The sequence below is a fragment of the Melozone crissalis genome, unplaced genomic scaffold (genome assembly GCF_028551555.1).
Source record: "Melozone crissalis strain CALT ecotype California unplaced genomic scaffold, PUWL_Pcris_2 ptg000012l_1, whole genome shotgun sequence".
Classification (NCBI taxonomy): Eukaryota; Metazoa; Chordata; class Aves; order Passeriformes; family Passerellidae; genus Melozone; species Melozone crissalis.
Window position 1 is genome coordinate 4,011,032 of NW_026535790.1, and position 22,674 is coordinate 4,033,705.

The window sequence follows — 22,674 nt, forward strand, 5'->3', positions numbered from 1 at the left end:
GGACATTACTGCTCACTGAAACGGGATCTGGAAGCATTACAAAGTTCAGCAGTGAGCCATATGTTTTGGGGTGGGAATTGAAATTTCCCTTTTTGACAGATTTCATTGAAACTGGGATTCCCCTGGCATCCAGATCTTCCTGGGAAGGATTTTCCAGGGTGCTGCAGGGAGGGCTGGTGCTCAGGTTGGGCTCTCAGTGAGCTGGCAGAGGAGGAGGAGGAGGAGGAGGAGGAGGGCAGTAGCCTGGAGGGATCTGTCTGTGCCCGGAGAGGGGGAGAGCCTGGCAATGCTGCAGGACCGCACTGAGCAGGGCTGGGGCTTCTCTTGGCCATCCCACATACTCACAGCAGGTACTCACCTCAACTTGGGTTTCATTTGGAATGTTTTGCACAATATATCCTTCTCTTCCATCTTTGCTGGCCAGAGATCTGCAGCAGAACCACAGCTGTCTCTGAGATGAAACATGGACATTTTAATTTCTTGTTAGATGCTAATTCTTGCTTGCCTGTTGTTGCTTCCTTTAGTCACATTATGTGCCTTCCTATTAACTGAGCTCTGAATTAACTGTTCCTACTCCTGCATTTCTTCATTTTCCCTCATGCACTTGATATCAGCTCCTTCTTTCTGTTCCCCTCAATGTTCCTGTCACCTCCTGGAGTTAATAGAATTAAATTCTAATACTAACATTGAATTTGCAAATTTGGAGACTTGAAACATCACCTGCTCTGCAAGAATGAGTAGTTCCTGTGGTAAAGTTTGAATGTGGTATATTTTCAACTGAATTCACAGGTTTGAAATCTTCTGCACTTGAGAGGTGCTTTCCATCCCCAGGAGTGCCTCTGTTGTAAGGATTTCACTCTGGGATGTCCATTTGCTCTTTTTTTCCACAGTGCTTACACATCTCAGAGTGCAATAAACTGGACAAGAACAATTTTAAAGGAAAGTCTTGGAAAACAAATACAGTAAGTGACATGGTTCCACAGCTGTGACATTTGTGGGAGTGTTGAAAAAACACATCAGCCACTTGCAGGAAATTTCCTGGCAGATATTTCTGATGTTCTCACTGGAAGCAAGGAGAGGATCCAGAGGCACAATCTGGGTCAAACAAGAAGCAATGCAGCTATGGGGGAAGGACTCTGTGCTTTCCATCCTTTCCTCTCTGGCACCAGGGATGGGGGGAGTTGTCTCTTCTCTCAAAATTCCCAGGCAATTATATTTTGAAAGGAATTGAACATAATGTGCAGGTGCTTAAATATTTCGGCACGGCACTTCCCATTCTGCCTCAGCAGGTGCTTATTGTTCTTTTGGCACTGCTCTGATGAGCATGTGATGCCTCTAAAGTACTCTGGTAAGCAGGAATCCTGGCTGTAAAACATTCCTGGTGTTGGGGTATCATTTCTGAGTCACTGGTTTGATGTACAGAAACATATGGATGGTTACAGGGGTGGACTGAAGGGACACAAATGACAGTGTGACACTTTGGCCAGGACTGGCATCACAGAGAAGAGGAAAGCAAAAGCTGATATATATTTTAATTTCAGTATTTGCATTGATAATATTAATCACTGTTGGAAAAGCAGTTTATTTCAGGGGCAGCATGCATTAGCAGCTCTGGTATTAGATGTAAAAACACATAAATGGATCTGGAACCAGCCAGATCCCAGCTGAACATTTGTGCCTTCCTTTCCCAGACCTGCAAAGCTTCCCATCCCAGTTCATAAATGACAGATCAATGGAGCAGATTAAATTCAGGAATAAATAATTAGCAACGTTTTCATAAGCCTGAAGTATTTGGATGGCCACTAGAAATGAAACTGAGATGTCCTGGATTATTTTGTCACTTCAAGGCTTGATTAGGAGCTCTGAGTATCTTTCAAAGTTGTATGTTTAATTTCTGATGGAAGCTTATGGGAGGATATAGAGGCTACTGAGTAAGAGAGCATTATCCAAGAGATCAGGGTCCTACAGTTAGACTGAAAATTCAGAGTTCTTTCACAATCTGGATGACTTGCCCATGGACTTTCCACCATTATGACTGATTATATTAATAATCTAATCTCTTTTTGATTAATATATAAACTCTTTCCCCAGGTAATTTCTAATCTAGGTGCTCCAGCCTTTCAGGCTTGAACAAGCATTGACACTATAAGATGTTACTTCCACCTATTCCAAGTCCTTCCCAAGAAGTCTAGAAAGGTGCTTTAAAACTTTGAACACCTTTCTTTTATTTTGCACACATCTAAAACGAAAACCAGAAAAAAAAAAGCTTTTTGAGACTGGAAAAGAGTGAAGTGGCTTTGGTGTTGTTTTGGTTTTTGTTTGTTTTTTTTTTCCCTAAACAAGAATTTCATATTTCATGAAGGTGAATTATATAGAAAAGATGAATTATGCAGCACAGAGGTCTGTAATTAACTTTATCACTTTATCTGTTTCTGATCTAGCAGGTTTTCAGGAGGAAACCTTATTTAATTTACATTCATATTATCTCTTTCTCCCCTTAAAAAAAGAAATGAAAAAAAAAACCCTATTTTTTTCGTCTTTAGAAAAGTGAAGACAATGTTATTGTGCTGCTCTGTTCCACTCTGTTTCTTTCAATTCCTATTTAATAAGACACAGGACATCTCTCATAAATTCTGTACCATCAGTGTAATGTTGCTTTGATGATACATTGCATGTTAAGTTGGGATTGGCATGAAAGGACAGTGAGGGCTCAGCAGACATTTTTATATTTTTTTCTATTTTTTGCATAAATGTTCTGCATCTCTTGGTGTGAAAATTTTTGGAGAGCTCTTGGTGTGAAGTTTGAACTTGGGGTGTTCTGCCCCCTGCTCCTCACCTGGAATTAGCTCTCAGTGCCCTCCCTACACCAAAGAACTCCTTGTTTTTGCAGGGGCATGAGTGAATCTCAACAAAAGATCCATTTCTGGAGCAGAGCAGGCCTGGACAGTTTCCTGACCCTTTTCCTGTGCTGTTGCACTAAGGGTGAGATTTTCCCCACGGGATCCCACCTGGAGCTGGCAGAGGTTTGGAAGCTCATTTCCAATCCAACCTCTGACAGTTGAAGTTGCTCTCTCTTCATTTCCCCGCAGGTATTTATGGATACCCTGTCATTCTGGTGGCTGTCTACCTGAAAAGCAATACATTTTCTCTGTTACTGCTTTTCTTTCCATGGAATAATGATGATCTCAACTGCAAGAATGACCCTGGACATGAAATGTAATTTAGACACCTCAAACCTAAATTTGTTGCAATAGCAAATTCCATGGATTTTAAAGTTTTTAAGTATATATATAAATTAATACTTAAATACATATGTAACCTATATTTTATATAGGATCCTATATTGTATAATGCATTTATTGCCCCCTAAACACTCATTCAAAGTTGTATTGTTAATCTCTAGTATAACTCTTGCTGTTCTTCTTGCCCATCTTGTTATTTCAGTGCTTTTCATCCCTTTTCTTCATAGTCTATACTCCTTCCACAAGAGCAAATTTCATCTCTTTTTCTTCCTTTTTATATGCTAGTTCTTTCTTCAAGTTGCTATTTTCTTGCAGTGTAGTACAGCATAATCAAACCACCAAACTTTGTCCTTTTTTGAAGCAGGGGTGTTTGAACATTTGAAAACCCACAAAAGAAAGGCAGATCAGTGGTTCTGGCATTCTTCAAAATTGCTCTTTCATTTGAGAGGAATAGAGAAGCTCTGGGTGGGCAAACTGAAAGTTGTGGTGTGTGTTTAATGAGGCTGTGGAGGGAGGCAGGAGATGGATGGGCAATGGTTCAACGTGGTGAATGCAGATGTGTCCACTTAAAGGAGAGAAATGTGCTTGAGGAATAATCTTATATTTGATAATCAGGCCACAGTTGGAATGTGTCCAAGCTTCTCAGGAAGCCCAGAGGTCTGGGATCTGCTCCCTGGAGATGAAGTTCCAGCAGACTTCCAGATCAAGTTCACACTTGGCCAGGTGAGTTGCATAAACCTGAGTGTGCCTGCTTATAGCCACAGCTCTCTTCAGAGAGAGCAGCAGGCACAATTCCCAAGGATATTTCCTGGGAATCACAGTGAGGAACCACAGAGAAAGAGAAAACAATTCTTATCTCTATTCTCTGCTCCTGTTGCTTTTGCACACATTGCACAATGTGTTAGGAAGATTGTTTACCTGAAGGGATTTGCTAATTGGATTCTGCTGAGGATTGTTTTGATTCCTTGGCCAATTCCTTGGTCAAATCTGTGTCCTGGCTTTCGGGAGACAGTCATGAGTTTTCTTTAGTATGTAATATAGTATAGTGTATATATATACACATATATACATATATATAGTAGATACACTATATGTGTATAGCATATACACTATATATATATACACACTATATGTATATATACAGTATATATACTATACTGTATACTACTATATATATACTATATACTACTATACTATATAGTATATATACTATAGTATAGTATCTCTTTGATATAGTATAGTATAATGTAATATAGTATAGTTTAATAGAGCAATTGTTCAGCATCAATGGAGTCAGATGCCAATCATTTCCTTAGTCAGGGATGCCCTGTTCTGCTATACCCGCTGAAGTTTGGGATTCAGACTTATGTCCTGCATCTCCCTGACTACTCTGGGCACGGTGCTGTGGGGTCTGCTGCTCTTTTCCCCACTGGGATCCAGGGATGTTATCAGAGTCACAGCATCCCTGATGTTAAAAACCAGAGCATGCTCCTGGTGCTAAAGTGATTTCAGCATTTATTATAATAAAAGAAATGCCCAAAGCAAGGGAGCCCAAGGGGTGAGCAGGAGCGCTCCCGTCAAAGATGGAGCAGCACTGGCGCTGGGGCTGCTCAGCAGCCATGGCCCCATGGAGCAGCACACATTCAGTGGCTCAGAAGCCCCTTTTTATCCTGATTTTGTCCCTTTGGATTGGTTTCTTTTTGTATCCTTCATTTGCATGAAGGTTTAAGGTGCTCAGTTGGCCCATTACAGTTCTGTCCAGGCTGGCTCGTGGTTCACTTTACTGAGGTGTGTTATGGTACATTGAGTGTTGTACTCCTTATAACTACCCTTTTAACCCCTTTTACAATTTAATAACCAAACTAACAGTGTAGGGGGATAGAAGAAAATCAAGACAGTGAAGAGAGTAATCTCACCCCTAAGGAGCTGCAGCTGAGCCAATTATCAAAGATCAGGAGCAGACCTGACTTTACCAGGCCACAGCTGTAAGCAATGAGAAGCAGAGTGCTATAAAAGAGTGGGGTGGCTGGGTGAGAAGGGAACTGGAGTCAGTGGCTGCTTTGAGAAGAGGAAAGAGTCAGTGCTCTGAGGAGATGACCATGAGAAACACCAAGAAGGTATGGCACCTCTGTGATAAGGAGACAACAGTATGGAACTCCTGTGATAGGATGGCAACATAACAGTACGTGGTTAATGATCTCTCAACTATTTCACAACAGTTTCTAACCTATTTTTAACACCTGGCACGGCTGTCAGGAGATGCTGACCCCAAATCTAAACCCACACACAGCATCCCATGGTGCAGTTAACCGGGCTGCGTTGGGATCCACTAAAGATCCAAGGTGAATATATTCATCAGTTCCACACTGCAGCTTTTGCTTAAGTCTGGCTCCTTCTCGAGGCCCTTTAGCATGTGTAATGGGGTTGTTTTTCCTAGGAAAGCTCTCTCCTATCCCGTGTAATGGGCTGCATTCCTCATTCTAATTGTGCAGCCTGTGTGCTCCTGGCAGCAGTGGAGAATTGTTCTCTGCACAAGGCATTCCTGCCTCGGGGAGAGCCCCTGCCTTTCCTTGCCAGGAATCATTACCAGAAGTACTTTGGGGGATTTATAATGCCTGGAGTACCTCCCAACACAAACTTTATGGCTCTTAATAGCTGTTACCTTTCCTTACAAAGTGCGTCTCTCCCCAGACACGCTTCTGCCCCGGGGCAATTAGTTAACAAAGTAGTCATTACCTATTGATAATGATCAATTTGTCAGGGATTATTGCACAATAACGCCGTGTTCTCTATTAATTAGGTGGCCCATGTTAATTGTAGGTTCTTTTAAGGCACTTTCTTGGATGATGAAGAGGGCTTGCAGTGAGACAAACTGAGCTATGCAAAAGTAGAGGTAAATTCTATGAAGAATTGAGATATATATTTATTATAATGATACTTTTAGAAATGTTCATGATTCGACAGGTTTATAGTTTTCAGGCGTAGATGCACATATGGGAAAGAACTTAATCCAGTCACAGTTTTTCCAGAAAGCAGAGTTCTTACTGGTCCTGGCTGATAGCATTTTCTAGAATAAGGAAAAGAAGCAGCATGCACACACAGACATAAAACTGTATATACCTCAAAACTGCCCGTATCTGGGACAAGAAGACTTCAGTGTGCATGTTCATGAAAAATCTCTTTTTGGTTCTTTTTTTTTTGGCCAATTTGTGATGCATCACAGAATGGATGCAAAATCTCTTCAGAGAGATGTGTATAGTTGTTGATGATTAAGAACTGAACGTGTTATATCCATATAATTTTTTGTTTAATTATAAACCTCTTGTTTTCATCTATTGCTTAGTTTCAAGTGTCCAATATAAATTTCTGTCTTCTGAAGATGTGACTCTTCAGTAACTCAGCATGTGCCACTCTCATCACATCCTGTTAAAATATGGTCATGGAGATCACGACCTTAGAAAAATACTGAATTAATAAAAACCCAAGAAAATCCCTGCGCCTTGGTTAGGTGGGGAGGGCTGGGAGTCAATGTGCCTACATGAAATTCTTCTTGGGCTCTGTTAAGTTTTAGCATTAATATTTCAAAATCTGCAGAGTTTTAGGCCGTTTCCAGCAGTGTTTGCCATCAAGTAAAGTATGGGGTTGAGTGGATATTTTATTATAAGTGTGCAAAATTATTTCAGTGTAACATTGCAGTTGAGTTGTGGCCACTTGATGACCTTAAGCAAGAACTCTTGCAGGCCATTTCGGAGTGGAATTCATCCTTACAGCAGCAAGCAGAAGGTGAGAAAGGTGAGGAAAAGCTATCACATGAACATTTTAACAAGATAAAGCCCCAAGTGTCCCTCACTGAGAGATGGGATCCTGACATGTTTAAATGCCATGTGGGGAATCCAGTGAGGATGACAAGTCTGAGCAGCAGGTGAGATCTGCTGGGCAGGTGGCCCTGGGACAGCATCTTCAGAGGGCTGGGCTGGGACTCCCTCCATCCTTGTTCAGTTCTTTCAATCCTCCTGGAGAGGGGGAGAAGGAGGGGTTAACGTGAGCACAGCTCTGACATCTGCCCGCACCATGGTGATAAGGCAAATCCAAAATTCATCCTCATTTCAAAGCTGGAACTTCAGCTCCACAGATCCTGCCATTTATTCCTGCGTTTAATGCTGCTGCTTCTAAATTTCAGGTCAGAAAGTGAGAAAAAAAGGGGGGATTGTATTGAGTTGCTGTGGAGAAAACCTTAAGGTGCTGCGAGGTTTTAGTATAAAACATGGATTCTTTATAGCTCCCTGTCTTTGTCAGAATGTTTTCCATTGTGTTTGTGTCTTGTCAATGCCTGAAGTATTGATTTCCTGCCAGTGTGAGCTGGATTCCCAGCGAGCCTTTTTGTCCTTGTCTTCAGCCCCCCTTGGTAAAGTCACTCAGGAGTGCTTGTTTAGTTTGGTTTTACAAACCATAAAAAAGTGTTTTATGTGTGACTTCCTCATTGTAAATGTAGCAGCTTTCCCTTCTTTTTTCACTCGGATACTAAGGTTTTAAAGTGGCAATGGTAGGAAAAAAGGCTATGTAAACACAAGGTGAACTGATATATCAGAGAATTGTAAAGATTGGTTTCCTCTGGTGCTTTGTTGCACAGTGTTGCCTCATGAGCTTATTTCAAGGCACAGATTGTAAAAAGTCATGTAGTGCTCACCTGCTGCACAATTAAAGGTGATTTCCCTTTATGCATGAGCAGTACCAAGTTATGTGTAGTGGTCAAGGAAAAACAGTTTAAAAATAGAGTATAATAGTTTGATTACACACTTGTTGTAACGAATTATTGTTTTAGTGCATTTGAAAAATGCAGATGGCAGTAATAATAATTAATATTATTATTATTATTATCCCTTTCTTGACTTGAAATGCCTGTGTCATGTTTGAGGATATGTATTAAGCAATACTTTTGCTGGTTAAATGATTGTGGGAACTTGCTCATGTTTGCAGTTCATTGTTAGTTGGCTTGGTGTAATTAAGAGGAGATCTCAGGTCATGATCTAGTAGAGGTTTTTGTGTTGATTCCGTTGCTGTATTTCAGCATAGATGTATTACACAGCAGTCTTGTCTGTACTCTGAGCTGCCTTACCCTGTCAGTGTGACACCTCTGACACCTGGCTGTGCCTGAATCCACTGCTGCTGCCTCTGGCATCACTTCCAGCCTGACTCTCAGTCACTCTGAGCTTGGATCCATCATCACTCAGCTCTGCTTTTCTGGGGCTGTGGAATCTCTGAGTGTTCATTGCTTTGTTTTGGACTTTTGGTGGATGATGCCCTCTTTTTAGTTTGGACTTTTGCTGATGTGATCCTCACTCAGCGCTCAGGTGTGCCACCTGGTTTGTCACAGAGCATGTGGCTGGTGCCAGAGGTGGCCATGCAGCAGCTTGGCCTTTCCTTAGGAGCCTTCCTGCCCCTTTTGCATCTGTGGTGCAGAACAGCTGATGGTAATCACTATAAACATTAATTATAAGCTGATAGACAAGGGTATAATCAAAGCAGAGATGAATGAGGACAGCGATCCAACATCCAGACCTTTAAACCAGCTGATAAATCTCTGCCTTTGATTGATATGAGAGAAATATAATAGGAAAACTTCATTGCCAAGGGCTCCAATTGTCCAGGTCTGTGCTCAGTAAGTGTTAAAATGCAATAGCTGGACAAAGAAATGAGACAAACAAAACTCTGCACTGAGTTAATGCTTCAGCAAAATGCTTGAGTAACATATGTCTCAACCTGGCTGGAGTCCTAAAGTAGGAGTAAAAGACTTTAATTAGATGATTGATGGGTGCTTCAGGAGAGAGCTGTGAATGCTCAGTGACTGCAAGGTCACAAGAGGGGACAGGGTACATTCCCTGTCTGCAGAGGGGACAGGGAACCTGGGGAGGAGGGACAGGGAAGGCCACCAGCCCCAGGGGCAGCACAAGCAGCCCTGGCTCACCAGGATTGTTACCACCAGGAAGGTTTGAGAGCTTTGTGCTTGGCTGTCTCTCAAAAAATTATGCAAAATATCCAGCTGCTTCCTGCAGTGCTCAGGAGCTATAAAACTTTGGGATTTTTGCTAGTAAACAACAGAAAATGGTTTGTTCTGAAGCAGTAAAAACCTTACACCGGTGATTGGCGACTGGTGCTTACACTAAACTTCCCAAGGCACTTTGTGGTAGTTAGAAGGATCTACAGTGTTAAGCATTTTTGTTGGATGATTCTTGGCAAAGTGGGTGCCAGTTTTCCTGTGAGAGCGGTCACTTATGTTATGTGTGGCTGCATGTTTCAGTTTAGACATCACTGCCACATCTTCTGAGGTACGGATGTGAGATGATGAGCATGCCCAAATCCTGGTTTGGTTTCCCTTAAGTGCCTGTGAAGTAGAATTTTGTCTGTGTTTCTCTAATTGGGTTCCATTATTATCATCATCATCATCTATTTTTCCAACTGTGGTGGGGTAGCTTTTTTGCTCTCACATAGGTAGAGGATGTTCTTTCAATAAACTATTGCAACATTATTTTGAATTTTACTTTCTATTTCCAGTAAGGTATTGACAGCCAAGCCTTTCTTTATGTGCTATTTAAAGTTTCATATCCCAACCTTTCTGTGCCCCTCAAGCCCTCTCTAGACATTGCTGCAGTTTTCTTCTCTGCCAGCCTTGGTTGGCACTCCTTGCCACCAAGCAGAAAATACTGTGCTTTTCAAAACATTTTCTATCTGCATCCTGTGGCAAGTATTGAGTATTGGCTGTTAAGGAAAAAGTGAAATGGTCTGAGGTGAATTTACAGAATCTAGGTTAAATAATGATTATATAGTGCCCCAGTTTCAATTGTGTCCCAGATTTGAACATTATCCTATGTAGTCAATTCAGGTAAATTAATGGTGAATCTGTTTCACAGCTGATTATTAGTTTCTCTGGAGATGATACTTGATTAAATTTTTTTAATCTTAGTTTCATGTATGTCTGACTTTGTTTAAATTTTTTTCTTGTTGTTTTTTTTAATGGTTCTTGGCAAGAAAAAGGTGAAAATGTCACTTTGCTTAAAGAAGATGTAGTTCTGAATAAGTTTTGAGTAATGTGAAATAGTTTTGCATTCATGGCAGTATAGTACCTTAGCAAGTAGAATTGGGAAGTTGGAAGCTGGTTCAAAAATTGCATTTCAAACACACCTGGATGCAAAAGCAGTGTGTTTCCCACAATGGTGATCATTGCTGTTCTCTAGTGAAGGCTGAGGAGCCAGGTTCCCATTCAGCAGGGGTTGTCTGGCTCTGGCACTGCCAGGACAGGGTGTGCCTGCTCCACAGCATCCATTTGCAGGAGTCTCAGCAGCCTGCAGAAATAATAATGCTGTGCCAAAGAAAGCTCCCCTGCCCTGGCAAACATGGCATCAATCCCAGTCATTGTCTGTGTGTCAAATGTAATGCATTGGGTTAGGATAACCTGAACCAATACTTTTATTTTAATGAGACAGGTGGGTAGAAATTTCCCAGAAAGGTGTTTAGGGTCATAAATGTGCTTGGAATGCCTGTGGTGTTGAATATTTATAATGTACTGTATCATGGTTAGATAAAGCAGCAATAACATGAGTAACTGGGGCTGTGGTGAAAGGGAGAGGTGAAAAGAAGGAGAGGAGCTGTGTGAGGTTATGAAATGTTTGTGTCCTGAACAAGAAGTGGAAATGTGAATCCTGAAAGCTGCTGAGGGCACAGGTGGCTGTAGAAGAATTTAACACTGTGGTTCCCCAAACAAGTGGAAGGACAGCACTGGTCAAGTGAAATAAATCTTTCTGCTGTCCACAACAAGAGCTCAGGGAGCACAGAGCCTCCAGCTTGTGGTGAGGTGACTGAAATCCATCCCACAGCTTAGGATTTCCTGCTGCTATTTGATTGGATTGTCTTCTCCTTGGATAATAGTGTGGGGAGGATGGAGATTGACTGAATGTAGCAGGAAGTTGTCTTAATTTTTGTAGCTCATACCTCTAAATCTGTGATGAAATAAGTGATTGTGTTGTTTGTAAGGAATACTTTTGGAATTCTGTCTGGCACAGCAGAGTTTTCACAGGTGACAGTAGCAATAGCTGTTGGTCTAATGGGTAGTCATTATGAGGAGGAATTAAGTTGTTTGCAGTAAAATTATCCAAGGGGAAATTGCAGTACCAAAGCTGTTGCTTGGAGTTATTTGCCTTTCCACTGATTGGGTTTCATTACATTTTTTCATGATGCTGAACTTGAAATTTCTTTACTGATTTGTTTGCTCTAATAGCCAGCTCTGCTGCTGATGTTGTGTTATGTTCTTCTGGGGACATGACCCTTGACTCTTTTGAAAGTTTCTTTATCTCATTTTTTCCACAAACTTTTAAAAATTTCTTTTAAGCCATTTTACATACTTTTATAAAAATATATTTTGAAATATATAAATATTTTATTAATATTGATATATTTTTATCAAAATACTACATGGTACTGCAGCAGTTTTGTTTGAGTTATATTTTCATCCCTCTTCTCTCCCTGCACAGCCTACCTGGTACATTCCAGTTAGATCAATTCTAATATTCTCTCTGTTTCCTTTTCCTCCTTGAATCTGTCCTCCCCTTATTTGTTTAATCTCTTATTTATGTTTCATCTTATTGTATATTTCACTTTGCAACAAAATTATCATTTTGTCTGAAGGCTTTATGATGATGTCTGCAATGCATTCCCTGTAGAGATTGTTCAGTATCAGATTCTTCACTTTGCTTTTACCTTTTAGGCAGACAATAACAATCCAAAATCCATCTGGGAAAGTTGGGAATAAACTTATGATGGATCTGATTCCTAATGGATACCAGTGAAGTACATCTGTGCTTTATGCCATCCATCCTTCCTGGATGCTAAGCAGAGAACACATGTATCTCTTGGTAGTTACAGCATTTCTCTGAGGAAATGAATGTTCAGGCCATTTTGGAGATTTCACAGAAGACAAATGACAATTCAAATCCTTTGAAACTCTTTTCCAGGGTTGTATCCAGGCTAGGGCACAGCCCAGCAGTTATTCCAGATGTTCTTAGGCCAGAAGTGCTTGCTGATGCCTTTGGGATGCAGCAGGGCTGTAAAAGGCGCTGTGTTCATTGTGGCACTCCCAAATTAGATTGTATGATAATATTCCCTTCAGAAGCACAAGCTGCTGAAGAGAACTGTTCTCCTTCAGAGGAAACAAGGTGTGTTGTGTCCTGAGCTGCAGAGAAGTCACTGTCCTTGAGGGGGTCTCACTGCTCCTGACCTTGTGCTTTGTTTGAAAGTGATACTCAGAGCGCCAGGCTGGCAAATGAATTGGTGTGGTGAAATTATAGAAGAGAGGATGTGAAAAGAAACTTAGCATGGGCACTGGCTTGGTGATTAGTTTACCTCATCAAGATGCTTACATTTGGTGGGAGAAGTGCCAGTTGCTTTGAGCTCTGTAGTGATTCAATGGTGTTTTAGACCAGTGTGTGGAACAACTGAAAACTGAGCCGTGTTAGGTCATACATAAAAATATGTTGGGTCATGGATTTGCTCCTCTCTACACAGCGTTTTTTTCAAAAAAAAGAATTGCAACCACTACTTGGGATGAGTAGCTACCAAAAGGGGAGCTACTTCTGCTGCAGTAAATGTAAAATTCTTCACCAGGGAGTTCAGCAAAGCCCAGGGGTCAGGGCTGTGAGCCAGGGGATCCTGGCTGGGTGGGGAGGCCAGGGGCTCCCCTGGACATCACCAGAACCTCCCAGAACAACATGGGGAGCAACTTGCTTCAGCTTGAAGGTTGGCCCTACTGTGAGCAGGGTGTGGAACCCTCAGGATGTTCCCTCTCACCTCAGTCACAAACGTGAATTCCCCAGGACAGCTGCATAATTGAAGGTGCTGTGGCATCCTGCACAGACAACAAATGCTGTCCTTCCTTCCAGATCACCCACTCCTGAAGGGCTGTTCTTTTTTTTTTTTAACTTCTTTAACAGGTTTTCTATTCCTCCTCAGCCATTCCAATGTATTTAAGGAGAATCAAATCCCTTCAGTCATTTTTAATTCCATATTGTATTTAGAATAAGTACTATAAGATTCAATTGTCTTCAATGACAATATTTGTTTTGTTAGACCTTCAAGTAATTTTTGGGGTTTTTTTCTTTCTCCTTTTTTTTTTTTTTTTGGCTTTAGGAAACATGCTTCATTGTACTATTTAGAGAATGACCTTCAATACTGATAACATTTTGTTGTAGTGCACTTTTTTTGGTGTGCACTGTTTAAATAATGAATTGTAAATCAACGCAGTTAAATGAGATATGACTGCACAGATTTCTATGTAAATTGGGAAACTTCGCCACCTGCTCTGCAAGGACAACCTTTACCAATTGTGGATGTTTTTCTGTTTCAGAAAACCTTTCCAGCGGAATTCCAAATCTCTCACGTCCCAGATCATTAAGCTATGTGACAAAATAGTCCTTGTACTGAGGAGTGGTTGAGTAGCACAAGAATGGTGGTTTTTTTTGTACTAACTTTTTCTAAGCCACCATTTGAAAATGTTTGGAGGAACAAAATACAGGAGAAATTCTAGGCAGAATAATTTGTAATACAAAATACCTAGAAAATAGTTTAAAAAAAAGTACTGTTCTACTTTTTTGTGTCCATAGCATTTTAGTTTTATATGGAATTCATACAGTATTAAATGAAATAACTTCATATATTTATTAAGTTTGAAAAGCAGTTTAATTTTTTTCTAAAGAAGTATGAGAACATTTTTTTAATTTAGATTTGGCTAAAATTATCTGTCATATGCAGATGATTATGCAATATCTGCCAGCATCCTACCCTAAGACAGTTTTACCAGATGGTCAAGCGTGTTTCATGTGGCACTTGTTTAAATGCAACTATATCTAATTTTTCCTGTAATTATTAACATCATCTTGCATCTAAGGACTTGATCTGCATTGAATTAACTACTTCTAGACTATTTCTACCACATTTTGTAGTTAAAAGGTGGTGTTTCAACCTTTGTAGTTGGCAGGACAAGTGTTTTGCTTTAATATCTAATAGGTCTATATTATCATGTCTAAATTTATAGTAGGAATAAAAAATATTTTATCCAGTGCTAATTATGCTGTTTATAAAGAAAAAAAGGTTTGTTATTTAATTTATGTGTCTCCAAACAAGATGAGACCATGGCACTGAGATTTACTCAACTGATTCTGGGTATTGAAGCAGCAATTTGAGCTACATGTGGCAAATACAAAGTCTCTTAAAGATGCATTTGTTTCAATAAAACCCTAAATTAGGAATGTAGGCAGGCTTGCATTCACATCAGTGATGGAAGATGATAATCAAACAAGATCTTCACTGGGGGATGGACAATTCCATAGTTTTTAATATGATTATTATTCCACATGTACGGTCGGTACTGTGCTGTTCCCCCTGGTCCTTTTCTCTTCAAATTTTTGCTTGTTGAAGCTTCCCTGAGATCGTCCTTTAGAATATTTTGAGCTAATTCTTCTGCTGTGCTCTTCTACAGACATCCTGGTTAAAGGTTAAACTGTGATCTCTGCAGTAAAATCTAGTTTAGCATGTAGATAAAAACCCAGTCCCATGGGTAGATACAGCCCAGTACCATGGGTAGTTAAGTCAGCCATGTGGTGCCCAACATGCAATTTGGGCTTTTAAAGTTTATTTCTGAGCTTCGGGCTGTGATTTTGCCATGGGTACCGTAGTTGGCAGTTTCTCATTTTTTATTTGGCATAAAAAGTAATAATATGGGGCTGTTATTAGCTACAGAATAAAGCTCTGTTAGCACTCACTTTTTATGTTAAATCCAAGTGCTGCATTGATTTTGCAGTAGGAAGACATGCAAGTCAGAAATGCAGTAAACAATGAGCCATTAACAAAGCATTGGCTCAGTGTGTGAAAGAGAACTGCAGAGTTCCAGTCAGAAACAACAGAAGGAAGGACATAAAAGAAGACAGTAGAAAGAGAAAGCAAGAATAAATATAAGTAAAACAATATTGAAAACACATTCAGTCACTGAGAGGATTTTTACTGCATTCACTGTTTGCTATGGGGATCATTCTGTGTATTTCGGTACCAGAGAGCAGGAGCTGGAAGGTTTGGCCTGTGTTTTTAGGATGCTTCCAAGAAAAGCAGTAAATATACCCCTGAGTCTGCCTGTAGCTCAGTTAATGGCCATAATCGACATCAGTTCCAGCCTGACGCCCTGCTGTGCACAAAAGGAGCTGACCCTTTGACCATCAACACTCAAGCACAAAGCTCATGTAGCAGCAAGGGGTGGAAAGTTTAAATTGTCAGCGAGATGAAGTGCAGCCCAACCTGTCCGTGCAGCACTGGGTCAGGCAGGATGAAATTCACATCCCTTGCAGGGACCTGTGCCTCAGAATCTACCGTTTAATGGCACTAAATTTATATTAAAACATATAATCAAAGTGACAGAAAAATAACTGAATAAATAAATAAAAAAATATTTTTCAGCATGGTTCTTTTGGACAACAGGACTTGAGAAAGATGTTTTAGCTGTGTGATTTATTCCTGGATAATTGTGATTGATATCCATGGGGGAAAAAATGCTTTGGGAACAGCTCTGGCTCTTGACTAAGTACAATATTTGGATGCCCGGGTTTAAACATAGATATTTGTGATTCTGTTTAGTACTTAAAGAAGAAAAAGTAATGGTCTCATGAACTATTAGTTATAGACTCTTTTATATGAGAGTGAGATTGTCCAGTTGTCCAGGGGCCAGACTCTCAGGGCACAAGTGAGGGGGGAGCGTTTTCATGGGTTTCACCTGGTGAACTACTCTTAGCTTGCTTTTGTAGGATTCCATCCTGTCTTAGAGACACACATCTTGAGCAGTAAAAATTGTTATCAAATGCATTTTTGAGGCTGAAGGATAAGTTTTTATTTTACTCAGGCAAGTTGTTCTTGTGTGCTTGGTATCTGGCTTACAATTTTTGTTTTTGAAGTACATTGCAGTGCCTGTTGCACATTTAGTAAAACCCCTTTATTTTCCAGGGTTTCCCCAAATTCTCTGTAATTTTACAGTTGTTTTTCACGACCATAACATTCTACACTTATAATATCTAAACAAAAACACTAGGATGGGATATCAGCAAATCCTGGAAGGACTGTAATATATCAGGATTGATCCAGTAGTTTTGCATCCACCAGGGGGTGAGTTAGGATGTTGTGTGGGCAGGAATAATCTGAGGAATGGGTGCACTCTGCATCTCTGCTGGTGAGAGGTGGGTGTCAGTTTGGGAATGCTACTGCCCAGTGTCTCACTGTTGCTTTTATTTTCTTAATAAAGCTGCATGTTAAATTAAATCAAATCCTTATAGGTTCCAAGTATTTCAAAAGACTGCCTGTACTGTGCTACAGATGCTGGTGATAAATCAAAATACTGATTTATGGAAGTGGTAATAATGATGGAACATTCCATCCACTCTTTGTTGGTTTTTCTAGTTATTGTAGGACTTTAGGACTGATTTGTGGTTGGAGCTTTTACCATCCCGTCTCCAGCACTAGGAGCTGGTGTGGTGGTGGGCAGGCAGGATGCAGGGGTGAGGATAAGCTGTGCTTTTCAGGATGGCACAAAAAAGCACTAAGGATGCTTTTATTTCAATAGATCCCCTTGCTGGTGGTCGTGGCTGTCTGTAATAAAGGACATGCAGGGGCTGGTGATTATACCAGGGATGTTCCTGCACTGCTGAGCAGCACAGGGTCAGCTCTGAGTGTTGGAACCAGGTTGTTCCTGGCCTAGAGAAATGATTGGAGCTCTCCCAGCAGCTCCCACTCCAGAAAATGTAGAGCCAAAAGTTCCTGCTGAACTAGGAGAGGCTGAAGCAAAGTAACTGCAATGTTTGAGTGGATTGCCAGGCACCTCTTTGCCTGCAGAGTAGAGATGGTCATTAATGTCAGATAACCATTACTGAGATCATGCATTCAAGAGAAAATAATGAGATGGTTTTCAATAATTCAAATATTTCTCTTTTCCAGTCATTTCTTTTCTTCTACCTTTTGTGTACACAGGCTTTCCCTCTTTAACCCATCTGATCTTTTACTTGGAAGAACTGTAATAAATGTAGGTGTTCATCCTTTATTCTAACAGGCAATTGTGTGAAACCTGAAGCTCTGCAGATTCCAAGGAATAGGTGTCATTTGTTGTGGACACACTCCTCTATAAATCTGTAGCCTCTCTTGCTTTTTGTAGCATATTACTCATTTTTATTTTTCCTTTCTTGCCCCCACTCAGCCCTCTGGGGTTTTTTTCCCTCTCTTTTCTTCCCTTTTCTTTTTGACTTTTTTCCTCCCCTCTCCCTTTTTGCTTTCCAGCTTCAGTCATTTCAGAACATGTTGTTATGGATCCCTTTTATTCTCGTGTCAACGTTTCAACCCTCATCAAAGATCCCATCAGTCAAAACCAGATTCTGTACTCACACATAAACCCCCACCCAAATTCTCTGATGTTGTCATGAAGGGCTCAGACACATTTTTCCTTCTGGGAAGAAGGAGAGAAGTGGGAAGGGGAGGAGGGGGTTGCTGCTAGAGACTCTCTTAATTTCATCCATCTTAAAATGGATATTTTGTCTACACTGCCACTGCCACCCAACTTCTGGGCTCTCTCAGCCAGTTCATGTTTTCTTTCAGCACTTTGCTGTCTACCTGCACAGAGTTTCCTGCTCTTGTCAGGAGATAGAGTTAAGTAGTTTACTCCCTAAATTCCACTGCAGTGGAATTTATTCTTGTCTCCCCTTTTTTTCCTGCTTCTATTGCAGCTTTCATGCCATTGCTTCATCCTTAAGTGGTGTTTTATGTCAGATGAGGGACAGATATTTTTCTGAAAAATGGAGCCTCCCCCCCTCAGCCATGAAACAGTCCTGGGCTCATTACTCTGTGGAAGGAAAGCTCAACAAAAGCTGGGATGAGAGAGAGCTGCTTGATGACAGAAACAAAACATAACTTCCAGTGTATTTGTCTTGGAGTAAAAGTAATGTATGCCCTCTATTGAGCAGGTAACCTATCGATTACAGCACAGCCAGAGCACTCTCAAATCCCTACCAGCCTTTCCCTCTAATGGATATTAATGTCTCCAGCTTTTCTCATGTTGCTTTGGAGAAATATTAAGGGTTACAGCCAATCTAAAAAGAATTGCTCAACAGTTCTGGTATCTTCTGACTTTAAGAGCCACTTAATCAACTTTGTAGTTGTCTAAGAATACTGATAAATTTGCATTCGTGTTATGTAATTTAAAGATAAAATGATTCATGTTTCGTCTATTTAAAAAAAAAATATTCTGCAGAGGCTTCCTTCTACTGTCTGAAGAGAGATTACATAAAGAAATGTGCTACTGAGTGCATTTATCAACTAGAAAAAGGCTCCCCTTTTATCTGAGTAGCTTTTCTAAGTGTCTCTGTTTCCTTTTCCCACTGTGTTTTGTATAAATTCGGGAACATCAGGAATATAATTTCTGACACATCACTGGGGACAGATCTGGAGGGATGAACACTGTTGCCCTTGCACATCAGTGGAAGGCTGGGGATGTCGAGCCTTTACCAAGGCAGCTGTTCCCAAAATGTTCAATCATTGTTAAATAAGCTAACAAATAGGAATTGTTGAAAACAGAGCAGGTATCTCATCTCTGCATTGTTCAGTTTGATTTCTCTTGTGTAACTACTGTAGGGTAGTTTTTCAGTTACTACAGCATGATAAATATTGATTAATGTACAAATTTCCTACAAACATATACATGCAAGTACATATTTATTAAGAGGTCATGTCATAAAAAGATATAAAAGAAACCTGTTGCAGTACATTTCAGCTTCTTATATTACCAAAGTTAAGTGAAAAAGGTTAAATGTTCTCTGCATCTGATTATCTGTCGTTAAAAATGAAAAACATTTTATTACTCAGGGTTTTATATTAATGTTTAACAGACAATCTTTCACCTGAAAACAATTTTACACTCAGGACAGAGCTCTGTCTCAGTTTGCATTGCTTCTGCTGGTAGACTTAGTTGATCAAGAAGATTTTTTGGATAAAACCCTCTGGTTTCCTCCCAATTTATTTTGGTAATTTTTTTTTTTTTTTAATTATTTTCTGGCCCCCAGAGTTCCAGCCCCCTCCCTGTCTTTTTACTTCTTTTTTTACTTCTTCTCTGCCTACTTGTGCTCCCCCAGAAAACTTTTCTGTGCCAGGTCTTGGCACAGCCCCTGTCTCTGCGGAGGTTCAGGGAGAGTTTTGTTTTCCAGCTTCTGAACAATGATCAAAGCTGTCACATCACTCAGTTCTATTTCATCCATGTGAAATTTCTTCCTTACTCTCACAATTCTTTTATCTTTGTTTCAGCTACCAGCAGCTCCAAAAGTCAGATTCACTCTATGAATATGCATAAAATTTGTGTTTGGCTGCTCCCTTCTATAGCAGGACTGTTCTCCATCCTCTCTTCAAGCCCTGCAGAAGTTTGGAAGTCAGGGGAAGTTTGAAGTTATTTTATCCAGAGGCTGAGGGTTCCTGCAGTACAGGGATGTTTGTGGCTGGCTGAAGAGTTTTCTTTACCTTTTTCCATTCTGAAACTGCTCCTCAGGGATTTCCTCCCCTCAGTGCCTCCACAGCACCACAGAGTCAGGGCATTCTTCAAGTTGTGTCTCTCTGTGCTTTCTCTTTATCTCTGATTTGGTTGTAAAGTTATGCTTTTTAAACCTTGTTTAGCTATCTGGGTCTTTTATAACCATTTTAATATCATTCTCACCATCACACAGAATAAGTCCAGTTTTAGTATTTCTCAATTAGATTATTTTTGGCTGGTTTTTGAATTCTAGTAGAATGGAGGTTTAATTGGGTTGATACGGTGCCAAAATTTATGTTATTTTTTAGCAACTTGTTTTTATTTATAAAATAAGAAGTTGTAACATCAAGCAATGTGATTCCATAATACTGAAAGCTGATCAGCTCTGTGGTGTGTTGAGTGTGCATGGAAAGAAGAAAGAATTTCATTATTTGATGTTTAGTTTGCAAGCGTAAAGCCAGAGGCCAAACAGTTGGAAGAAGAGCTTTCTAAAACCAGGTTACTTTATTAACTCACAGCTAGTGTGCAGGGGTTTGATTAGAGTTAAACCTCAGAATCATGGAATCACAGGATGGTGTTGGGTGGAAGGGACATTTAGGGTCTTGCTCCATATGCTGCCATGGCAGGGACACCTTCCCCTGTCCCAGGCTGCTCCAGCCTGGCCTTGGGCACTGCCAGGGATCCAGGGGCAGCCACAGCTGCTCTGGGCACCCTGTGCCAGGGCCTGCCCACCCTCACAGGGAACAATTTCTAATTCCCAATATCCCATCCATCCCTGCCCTCTGGCAGTGGGAGCCATTCCCTGTGTCCTGTCACACCATGCCCTTGTCAGAGCCTCTCCACCTCTCTTACAGGCACTGGAAAGCTGCTTTAAGTTCTCCCCATAGCTTTGTAATAATTTGTAAGTTGTGGTTCTGCCAGAGCCATGCCTGTGTGTGTGACACCACACATGACAGAAAAAGCCACGTGGGTGTGACCGTGTTCACAGGGGTTTGGATGGGGGAAGAGATGAGGATCTAACTCCATGTTTCAGAAGGCTTGATTTATTATTTTATGATATATATTACATTAAAACTACACTAAAAGAATAGAAGAAAGGATTTCCTCAGAAGGCTACTTAAGAATAGAATAGGGAGGAATGATAACAAAGGTTTGTGCCTTGGCTCTCTGTCTGAGCCAGCTGACTGTGATTGGCCATTAATTAGAAACAACCACATGAGACCAATCACAGATGCACCTGTTGCATCCCACAGCAGCAGATAACCATTGTTTACATTTTGTTCCTGAGGCCTTTCAGCTTCTCAGGAGGAAAAATCCTAAGGAAAGGATTTTCCATAAAAGATGTCTGCAACAACATGAGAGTTGGAATGTCTGGAACACAAAGGGAAGGGCAGTGAGGGCTTGCTTAGGCTGGCTCAGTAACACACTGTGTGCTGAACCAATGGATAAAAATTCCAATTCTTTCCCATTAATGCCCTGTCCATTGTCATTACAGGATGCCCTGAGCTTTCTCACATAGTGCGTTGGGGTTTGGTGAGTGACGCTGCTTTTCTCAGAATATTGCTCCCACCCTTGCCTGCTGAATGCAATCCACAAGCTGTGGGTGTCAGTCTGGAGGGAAAAAAAATTAAAAAAAAGTGTCTGAGCAGCAACATTTGTCTTCTTGATGTTTAAAAAAAAGGCACTTGGGGTAGCGGCTCTCGGTTCAGTTCTCACTTTTATCCTGCACTTAAACTTCTGATTAAGGTCATGCAGGACACCTTGTCATCTTTGCACCACTTAGCTTGACTTTTATCTGATGCTGGAGAACTCGCTAAGTTGTCTTTGAAGAATAATGTTCTGGGGAAAATGGATCTAAATGGATATATTGGGTAAAATAAATTCACCTGCAGGCCTGTGCAAAAGCACTGTAAATCTTGCCATGACCCTGTTCACTAAGGAGGTTTGTTGATAGCATTATATTAAATCAGGAGCAGCAGAGGAAGCTATAGATATATTCAGCAGTAACTGAAGAGGGAGAATTGCACGGCTTGTGGGATTACAGAATATGGAATTTTGTACTTCCAGGTCATTACTTTGACTTCAAATACACTCCTGGTAGTAATAAAAATCTGTTACCAGATGACAGCTCTCCAGTTTCATGTATGAAAGGAGCTGAGGTTTTCTCTGCACCTGGTAATGGGCAGATGCCTGCTGCAGAAAGAGTGTCACAACTGACACTATCAGCTACTCCTATTGACATCTCAGGGGGTGGGCAGCAGATAAATATCTCATTGCACACTCACCCCTTTGACCTTAGATTAGATTCTCCTCTGGTGTTCAGCAGGGAGCTGTGTGCAGGGAAAAGTTTAAGGGATAATATATCTCCCTCCTTTATATAGCATTGTTGAACAATGAACAGGAGGTAAAAATTGAGGGCAATTTCCAAATTATTGCTCATAAATTAAAGACTAGGTGTTATTCCTTATTTCATGTGGCAGCAAACAGGGTTTCAACAAGGGAGGCATCTGAAAGGAGGTGTAATTAATAAGTATTTTGGCATAGGCTAGCATTACTCTTTCTCCCTTATTCTCTGGGGCTTACCACTGTTGACACCACTGAATAAGAAAGCTAATTTATTCTGGATGTGTAGGTGTTACAGAATATAGCTGCTTTTGAAGGGAAGATGTGGTGTATTTAACATGTCTGATTTAAAGACAGTCGTCCTTTGGTGCCTGCAGAGGAGAATTCAGTGACAAGTCCCTGTGACTGCTGTGTGACTCACAAAGTGGGAAGTCCTACAGGAGCTCCCAAAGTGGCTTTTCTCTCCTGAAAACAAATCATGCCTCTCATGCCTTCTCTGGGGTT

The 22,674-nt window shown here is 40.7% G+C and overlaps 1 protein-coding gene across 30 annotated transcripts in view; it reads left to right on the forward strand.

The window, feature by feature from the left end:
* RBFOX1 (RNA binding fox-1 homolog 1) overlaps nt 1-22,674 on the forward strand; it is a 1,176,073-nt gene that overhangs the window by 591,323 nt on the left and 562,076 nt on the right. For 20 of the 30 annotated variants that reach the window (XM_054271122.1, XM_054271112.1, XM_054271125.1 and 17 more), the window contains one exon: nt 21,323-21,360. The exons of the other annotated variants lie outside the window; for them this stretch is intronic. Coding sequence is in view for 12 of the 20 variants with exons in the window: in XM_054271096.1 (XP_054127071.1) it covers nt 21,323-21,360 (38 nt within the window). In the remaining 8 variants the exon portion in view is untranslated. The remainder of the gene's footprint in view (nt 1-21,322; nt 21,361-22,674) is intronic. 30 annotated transcript variants of the gene reach the window in all.